General features: G+C 62.6%; 1 protein-coding gene across 1 annotated transcript in view; it reads left to right on the top strand.

The window, feature by feature from the left end:
* The first annotated feature begins 507 nt into the window (after positions 1 to 507).
* The window catches only part of SREBF1 (sterol regulatory element binding transcription factor 1), a 9,168-nt gene continuing 1,186 nt past the window's right edge, over positions 508 to 8,489 (top strand). Inside the window, exons 1-17 of the mRNA XM_008566235.1 lie at positions 508 to 1,467; positions 1,819 to 1,994; positions 2,079 to 2,213; positions 2,295 to 2,516; positions 3,195 to 3,309; positions 3,584 to 3,810; positions 4,027 to 4,228; positions 4,342 to 4,520; positions 4,755 to 5,016; positions 5,101 to 5,267; positions 5,470 to 5,638; positions 6,215 to 6,323; positions 6,603 to 6,712; positions 6,797 to 6,929; positions 7,096 to 7,261; positions 7,724 to 7,924; positions 8,037 to 8,148. Coding sequence (XP_008564457.1) covers positions 1,038 to 1,467; positions 1,819 to 1,994; positions 2,079 to 2,213; positions 2,295 to 2,516; positions 3,195 to 3,309; positions 3,584 to 3,810; positions 4,027 to 4,228; positions 4,342 to 4,520; positions 4,755 to 5,016; positions 5,101 to 5,267; positions 5,470 to 5,638; positions 6,215 to 6,323; positions 6,603 to 6,712; positions 6,797 to 6,929; positions 7,096 to 7,261; positions 7,724 to 7,924; positions 8,037 to 8,148 — 3,115 coding nt within the window. The 5' untranslated portion in view covers positions 508 to 1,037. The remainder of the gene's footprint in view (positions 1,468 to 1,818; positions 1,995 to 2,078; positions 2,214 to 2,294; positions 2,517 to 3,194; positions 3,310 to 3,583; positions 3,811 to 4,026; positions 4,229 to 4,341; positions 4,521 to 4,754; positions 5,017 to 5,100; positions 5,268 to 5,469; positions 5,639 to 6,214; positions 6,324 to 6,602; positions 6,713 to 6,796; positions 6,930 to 7,095; positions 7,262 to 7,723; positions 7,925 to 8,036; positions 8,149 to 8,489) is intronic.

Below are 8,489 nucleotides of genomic sequence, written 5' to 3' on the forward strand. Positions count from 1 at the left end.
GCCCAGAAGACCCTGCTGGGCAGCCTTGAAGGAAGAGACCAGGAGTGGCCAGTGGGTGGAGTGTGGGGACCATCACACTTACATGAAGGTCCTCTTGGTCCTGCTTCCCACCTCCCCTAGGCTGCCTCCTCTCTGTGGCTACTATGTCTCATTCTCCTCCCCAGAACTGGACCTGCTGGATCTTTGAGGCATGCCCCCATTTCACAGATTGAGAAATTGAGGTCTCAAGTGGGGCCAAGGCAAGGCTGTACCTGGGCCACTGGACTCCTTTTGTCCTGGGCAGGGTGGGTGCTCCTTCACCAAGCCAGGTCCTGGGGCAGGGGTGGTGATGGAGTGTGGAGAGGGCAGGAGAGGCTGTCAGGAAGGGTTGTCACCTCCTGGGCAAGTGCTTGGAGGCCAGTTTGTGTCCACAGTACAGTGCAGATGTGGGTGTGTGTAAGGAATCAGAGGTGGGTGTCTTTAGAGTATATGCTTCATGAACACAGGAGTAAAAATCTACTACCATCCATATCAAGATACAGGACATTCCCAGCTCCCCCGTAGGTTGCCTGGTTCTGGGCGGCGATTTCTGTCTGTCTTGTTCATGTCCAGGAACCTGGCATACAGTGGGCCTGGCAACAGTGGACACCCAGGACATACTTACCGAGTGAAAAAATGATTGAAAGTGGGCCTGCTCTTTGCTGTGGACTGAGGATGTTGTCAGATACTCAGGAAAATGCTGGGTGGTGGTGACAGCTCTGGCTCTGAAGTCGGTAGTCTTGGGCCTGACCCCTGCACAGCTCCAGCCTAGCTGTGGGCCAAGGTCATGAGCCTCATGGCCCCACCCCTCCAGTTGTTGCAAGGGCTCTTCGAGCACCTGCAGCATGAGGCATTGCTCTAGATGTCACAGGTGCCTGTGAAATGGCTATGTGTCCCGGAGTACCGGCTCCTGTGGGTGTTGTCCTTGCCTTGGCCCCACTTGGAGCCTTAGTTTCTCAATCTGCGCGGGGTCTAGCTTCTACCCCATTGTTGCTCACTCACCCTCTTCTTTTCCAGACATGCTTCAGCTCATCAACAACCAAGACAGCGACTTTCCTGGCCTGTTTGACCCACCTTATGCTGGGGGTGGGGCAGGAGTCACAGACCTGGCCAGTCCCGATGCCAGCTCCTCAGGCAGCTTGTCCCCCCCTCCTGCCACACTGAGCTCCCCTCTTGAAGGCTTCCTGGGGGTGCCCAAGGCAGAGCCCCCACCCTTGTCCCCACCCCAGCCTGTACCCACACCATTGAAGATGTACTCATCTGTGCCCGCCTTCTCTCCTGGGCCTGGCATCAAGGAAGAGTCAGTGCCACTAACCATCCTGCAGACCCCTGCCCCACAGCCCCTGCCAGGGGCCCTCCTGCCCCAGAGCTTTCCGGCCCCAACTCCACCGCAGTTCAGCTCTGCCCCTGTGGTGGGCTACTCCAGCCCTCCTGGAGGCTTCTCCACAGGTAAGGGGGATGTGGTGGGAGGGGGAAAGCTGGGCTGGGGCTGCCGGGAGCACAGGAAGGCGCGTTTGCTGTGGTCTTACTAGAAGAATGTGCAGGGTTTAGAAACTGCATCTTCACTCTTTGCCTGAGAGCCCCATTACTAGCAGTGTTTGGATTCTGGCTGCTGGGGTAAGCACTGCCTCCCACTGGAGGTCTGGCAGGAAGCTACGCATTTGCATCAGAGCCTATGGAGGGGCTGTCCATATAGGAAACCATGGCGGGTAATGACCCATCCAAGGCCACAGGGTGATAGGGACTTGAGGCATGGGTTGAAAGTGGGTGAGGGCTGCAGCCTAGGCTTTGTCTCTGCAGGGACCCCTCCTGGGAGCACCCAGCAGCCGCTGCCTGGCCTGCCACTGGCTTCCCCACCAGGGGTCCCGCCTGTCTCCTTGCATACCCAGGTCCAGAATGTGGTCTCCCAGCCGCTGCTGACGGCCACAGCAGCCCCTGGAACGACCACTGTGACCTCACAGATCCAACAGGTCCCGGTAAGGGGGTCTGGTCAGGCATCAGGGAGGTGGCAGCCCCTGGTGTGGACACGAGCTCATTGCTGAGCCCTCTCCCACCCCCAGGTCCTGCTGCAGCCTCACTTCATCAAGGCAGACTCGCTGCTTCTGACAGCCATGAAGACAGACGGGGCCACTGTGAAGACAGCGGGGATCAGCTCCCTGGTCCCTGGCACGGCCGTGCAGACAGGGCCCTTGCAGGTGGGTGGCCTGGGCGGGGCTGAAGGGCATGGGGTCTGCACACACACACGTCCCTCTGGTAACGTGTGCCTGGCCCTGCAGACCCTGGTGAGTGGTGGAACCATCCTGGCAACAGTGCCATTGGTTGTGGACGCTGACAAGTTGCCCATCAACCGGCTGGCAGCCGGCAGCAAGGCCCCAGGCTCAGCTCAGAGCCGTGGTGAGAAACGCACAGCCCACAATGCCATCGAGAAGCGCTACCGCTCCTCCATCAACGATAAGATCATCGAGCTCAAGGACCTGGTGGTGGGCACTGAGGCAAAGGTGTGGGCAGAGGCTGCAGAGGCACAGCCTGGGGCCATGTGGGGAGCGGCTGGTCCGGGGCACCTGGAAGGGAGAGAGGGATCGGGGTGAGCATGGACAGACGAGGACTTGAGCCTGGCCAGCCCCGTCTATTCAGTTAACCTTTATCGAGGGCCTCCTCAATAAAACAGGGGCTGTTCTAGGCATCAGGGATGCAGCAATGAACAAGACAAAGATCCCGACCTGGAGGAGCTGAGTTCTCAGGGGGGTGGGAGGGAGATGACAATAAACAGCATAAGTGAGCATTAGAGCATGCCACGTGGTGGGAAGTGCTCTGGAGGGAGATGAAGCAGGAAGAGGGACGGGGACAGCTGCAGCTCTAAATCGGGTGGTCGGGGAAGGAGTGACTGAGGGGATACGATAAATGAGCAGAGACCCGAGGGAGGCGAGGGAGTGTCATGAGGATGCTAATGACAACAGCAGCTATCCAGGCACTGTTGTATGCACTTTACCTGTTAATTCTTAGGCCCATCCTGGGAGGTAGGTACTAGTAGGGGAGGAATATCCCAGGTAGAAGAAACAGCAAGTGCAAAGGTCCTGAGGCAGCTGTGTTGCAAAGTGGCTCCACACTCCCTTGCAAAGTGCCTGCCACCATGCCTGACCGGCCACCTTTGCTCTCTCCCTCCCAACCCCTTGCAGCTGAATAAATCTGCCGTCTTGCGCAAGGCCATCGACTATATCCGCTTCCTACAACACAGCAACCAGAAACTCAAGCAAGAGAACCTGAGTCTGCGCACGGCTGCCCACAAAAGCAGTGAGTCCTGGCTTGGGTCTGCCTCTGCCTCTGGCCTCTCCTGTAGCCCTACCCTGCCCCCAGCTATGGCCTCACCTCCAGCCCTGGCCACTTCAGCTCTAGCCCCTGGGTTAGCTCTGGCCCCTTGATGGCTCTGGTTCCTCCTTGGGCCCTAATCTGGCCCTCTCCCAGCTTCTGGGGCCTCAGGAGCTAGGCCAACCTCAGGGCCCTGAGCTCTGATTCAGGGTGGGGTACCCAGTCTTCACCCCCAGCTCTGCTCCTTTCCTGCCCGCAGAATCTCTGAAGGATCTGGTGTCAACCTGCAGCAGTGGAGAGAACGCCGACTTGCCCATGGAGGGTGTGAGGTCTGAGGTGGTGGACACGCTGACCCCGCCACCGTCAGATGCTGGCTCGCCCTCCCAGAGCAGCCCCTTGTCCCTTGGCAGCAGGGGTAGTGGCAGCGGTGGCAGTGGCAGTGGCAGTGACTCGGAGCCTGACAGCCCAGTCTTTGAGGATATCCAGGTTGGGCCCTGCAACGTTGGCCCCTTCCCCACTCCTAGTGATAACCTCTGAGCCCCAGGACTGGGTCAGGAGGAGGCCCCTAACAGATCCTACCTCCCATTATAGACAGAAAATCTGGGGTCTGGAGCTGGATGGGGTCCCGCTCCCTCCTTCCCAGTCCCATGCTCTTTGGGGTCACTTGGGCTCTGACCTCACCACTCTGCCCACCCCCACCAGGTGAAGCCAGAGCAGCTGCCATCTCCCCACAGCCGGGGCATGCTGGACCGCTCCCGCCTGGCGCTGTGTACACTTGTCTTCCTCTGTCTGTCCTGCAATCCCTTGGCCTCCCTGCTGGGTGGCCAGGGGCTTCCTGGCCCCTCGGATGCCACCAGTGTCTACCACAGTCCTGGGCGCAACATGCTGGGCACCGAGGGCAGAGGTAGAACAGGCCAGCCTGGGATCCTTGGGAGGGACTCTTGGGGGTGCAGGCCTGTGGGCTTGGGACTCTGGATTTCCTGGGAGCTGTGTCTCCACCCATCCGTCTGCTCACAGATGGCCCTACCTGGGCCCAGTGGCTGCTGCCCCCGCTGGTCTGGCTGATCAATGGGCTGCTGGTGCTGGTCTCCTTGGTGCTTCTCTTTGTCTATGGAGAGCCAGTCACGCGGCCCCACTCCAGCCCTGCCGTGCACTTCTGGAGGCATCGCAAGCAGGCTGACCTGGACCTGGCCCGGGTAAGGGGCCAGCCTGGGGGAGAGTGGGCAGGGCAGGGATCCGGGCCCCAGGCTGACACGGTTCTGGGCGTCACCCCTGTTCCCTGCTCTCTGTGCATGCCACGCATCTGCCCTGTTCTCCCTACTCTTGTCCACTCCACTGCCCCTGAGGGTCCAGCCCTGTGCTGCTGGGGAGCCTGAGGCGGAGGGCTCTTCAGAGACAGAGGGAGTGCTCTGACCCCACTTTTCTCACAGGGGGACTTTGCCCAGGCTGCCCAGCAGCTGTGGCTGGCCCTGCGGGCACTGGGCCGGCCCCTGCCCACCTCCCACCTGGACCTGGCCTGCAGCCTACTCTGGAACCTCATCCGCCTCCTGCTGCAACGTCTCTGGGTGGGCCGCTGGCTGGCAGGCCGGGCGGGGGGCCTGCAAAGGGACTGTGCTCTGCAGGCGGATGCTCGCGCCAGCGCCCGAGATGCAGCCCTTGTCTACCATAAGCTGCACCAACTGCACACCATGGGTATGGCTGGGTATGGAGCTGGGTTCGAGGGGCTCCCAGCCACCTTAGCAGCACCCCCGGCCTCACACCCCACCTGCTTTCCAGGGAAGTACACAGGTGGGCATCTTGCTGCCACCAACCTGGCGCTGAGTGCCCTGAACCTGGCGGAGTGTGCAGGGGATGCCCTGTCCGTGGCAACGCTGGCAGAGATCTACGTGGTGGCCGCGCTGAGGGTCAAGACCAGTCTCCCGCGGACCTTGCATTTTCTGACAGTGAGTGGGTGGTGGGCTGGCAGGCACAGGGCTGTGGGCTTTTCTTTGCAGCTCTCAGCAGTGGCTCCCTGGGCAGGGGGCTGCACAGGATGAGACAGCTGGTTACGAGGGGGGCTCCAGCCCAGCTGGGATCTCAGCCCCAGGTCCAGGTTTGAGCTCCTGTCTGGGTCCAGTGTAACAGCCTGGCTCCCTTCCCCCACAGCGCTTCTTCCTGAGTAGTGCCCGCCAGGCCTGCCTGGCACAGAGTGGCTCAGTGCCTCTTGCCATGCAGTGGCTCTGCCACCCCGTGGGCCACCGTTTCTTTGTGGATGGGGACTGGGCCGTGCGCAGTTCCCCGCGAGAGAGCCTGTACAGCTTGGCTGGGAATCCAGGTACTCTCACCCCTGTCCCTGTCCCCCATCCTGTCCCTGCCCCCCCATTCCCATCCCTTGTCCCCACATCTCTGGATGTCCCTGCCCACCCCAGTCCACCTCTCTGCCGTCAGTTGTTGCTGTGGGGGCTACAGGAGCAGGAAGACCTGGTTGGGGCACTGTTCCAATTGGGGCTCTTCAGAAGAAACACAGGATTTGGGGGCAGGTGGCTGGTTTTGGAGGGCAGGTGGTGGCTGTCTCCAAAAGGCAGCCCTGCCCTGGGCTGAGGAAGCGAGCTGGGAAGGGGTGGGGCCAGCCCAGGGGCGGAGCCAGCCCAGGCACCTTCGCCAGTAGGTTGCCTTTTGGAGACAGCCTAGAGCGTGCCTCGTGCTTCGCTACCTAAGGGCAGGGGCTGAGGTATTTATTCACCACCTGCCATCTGTCTTTGGTGGGGGCTGCTCCCAGGGCCAAGCTGGCACTTTGGACTGGCCCTGGGTGTGGACCTCCCAGGAAAAATCCCTCAGTGTGTTGAGGTGACTGTGGAGAGGAGGGCTGGGGCCCCTGTCCCCCACCCCACTCACCCACTCCTCCGCACAGTGGACCCCCTGGCCCAGGTGACTCGGCTATTCCGTGAACATCTCTTGGAGCGAGCACTGAACTGTGTAGCCCAGCCCAACCCCAGCCCCGGGTCAGCTGATGGGGACAGGTGAGTGTCCCTGTGCCCCCTCCAGGCAAGACTCCTCCGACGTGAAGTCTGCGAGTGGCTGTGTCTAGGAACTTTGTGGGTGGCAGAGCCTGGGCTGTGTGCCTTTAGTTCTTCTCTGGGTCTTATTTTCCCCACCAGCCTGGCAGGAGGAGATGGGGGTACTTTGTGGAGCAGGGGGTCAGGCTGTGCTCTGGTGGGCAGGTGGGGAGGGCTGGCGCCCTCCCAGGACTTCCAGCCTTCCTGCCATCTGTCCTGACAGCCAGTCCTTTCCCGCCACAGGGAGTTCTCAGACGCACTCGGGTACCTGCAGCTGCTGAACAGCTGTTGTGATGCTGCCAGCGCCCCTGCCTGCAGCTTCTCCATCCGCTCCAGTGTGGCCACCAGCACCAGTGAGCCCCCGCCCTGCCCCCGCCTCCCGCTCAGCCCCAGATGCAGAGGGGCTGAAGATTCAGGGAGCCCCTCCCCCTCTGCAGGCACAGACATGGTGGCCAAGTGGTGGGCCTCACTGACAGCTGTGGTGATCCACTGGCTGCGGCGGGAAGAGGAGGCAGCCGAGCGGCTGTACCCGCTGGTGGAGCACCTGCCCCGTGCCCTGCAGGAGTCCGAGTGAGTGCTTAGCCCCCCAGGCGTGGCGCCGTGTTTCCACTGGCCTTTGTTCTGGGCCGTAGGATCGCTGCCCTTTATTCCCCAAGAGGCCAAAACCAGGGCAGGGGTGCTCAGCGAGGGCCGTTGGCCAGATCTGACCGGCACTCCTCTGCCCTGGCCCCGACAGGAGACCCCTGCCCAGGGCAGCTCTGCACTCCTTCAAGGCCGCCCGGACCCTGCTGGGCTGTGCCAAGGCAGAGTCTGGCCCAGCCAGCCTGGCCATCTGTGATAAGGCCAGTGGGTTCCTGCGGGACAGCCTGGCCACCACACCAGCTGGCAGCTCCATTGACAAGGTGAGGTGTGGGGCTGGGGCCTGGCAGGGTTGGGGATCACAGCTTTCCAGTTCCCAGGCGTTCCCGGGCAGCCCTCAGGGGCTGTAGAAGACTGGGGTTAGCCCAAGGGGCGCAGGATACGGGGTCTGGCTGCCCTTGCTTTTTGGCTAAGGCTTGAGTCCAGGCGAGAGTGGCTGCCCCTCTCTGGCCTCAGTTTCTCCAGCCCCAGGAGGAAGGGTGGGGTGAGCAGCATGGCAGGGCCCCTTTCTGCAGGGCTGCATGGTGGCTCCCTAGGCAGGTGGCCGGCGGAGGCCTGGAGAGGCGGGCGGCCCCGCGGTGCATTGCTGTTGCATTGCGCGTGTGTGCGCGGGTGCAGTGCCTCGGCAGTGCAGCCCGGAGCCGGCCCCTGGCACCGCGGGCCCCCGCCTTGCCCCTCCCAGAGCCGGAATCCCCCGTGACCCCTGCCCTGCCTGCCACCCCCAGGCCGTGCAGCTGTTCCTGTGTGACCTGCTCCTCGTGGTGCGCACTAGCCAGTGGCGGCAGCAGCAGCCCCCTGCGCCAGCCCAGGCGTCCCAGGGCGCCACCAGCGGGCCCCAGGCCTCTGCCCTTGAGCTTCGTGGCTTCCAGCGGGACCTGAGCAGCCTGCGGCGCCTGGCGCAGAGCTTCCGGCCTGCCATGCGAAGAGTGAGTGCCCACAGGCCCCTCACATCCCTACCAGCGGGGATGTGAGCAGGGCGACGAGGACAGAGTGGGGGCTGGGCCTGAACTTCAACTCTCCTGGTCCCCACCCATCCAGGTGTTCCTCCATGAGGCGACTGCCCGGCTGATGGCAGGGGCCAGCCCCACGCGGACGCATCAGCTCCTGGACCGCAGCCTGAGGAGGCGCGCAGGCCCCAGTGGCAAAGGAGGTGAGGGGCAGCTGCACCCTTCCAGGTGGGAAGGGCTCAGGTGTGATGGATACTCACGTGTAGATGTGAGAGAGACAGGCCCAAGGAGTTACCTTTATGAGAAATCGACTGGAGGTGACTGTCATTTGTGGGATACACGACCGTGCATGCGTGGCTCAGTCTGTGCCCTACGGGACAAGCCCTGGGGTGGTCTGAGACTCCACGCGGATGCCTGGGACCGGTGGGGAGAGCCCGGCTTGCGGCCCCTCCGCGTGCGGTGCGGTGCGTGGGAGGTACCTGCGGCCACCGCGGGACCGCCCCGGGGCGTGGCCGGGCCCGAGGCCCCCCCCCCCCGCGGGGGG

The sequence above is a fragment of the Galeopterus variegatus genome, unplaced genomic scaffold, assembly GCF_000696425.1.
Source record: "Galeopterus variegatus unplaced genomic scaffold, G_variegatus-3.0.2 Scaffold229, whole genome shotgun sequence".
Classification (NCBI taxonomy): domain Eukaryota; kingdom Metazoa; phylum Chordata; class Mammalia; order Dermoptera; family Cynocephalidae; genus Galeopterus; species Galeopterus variegatus.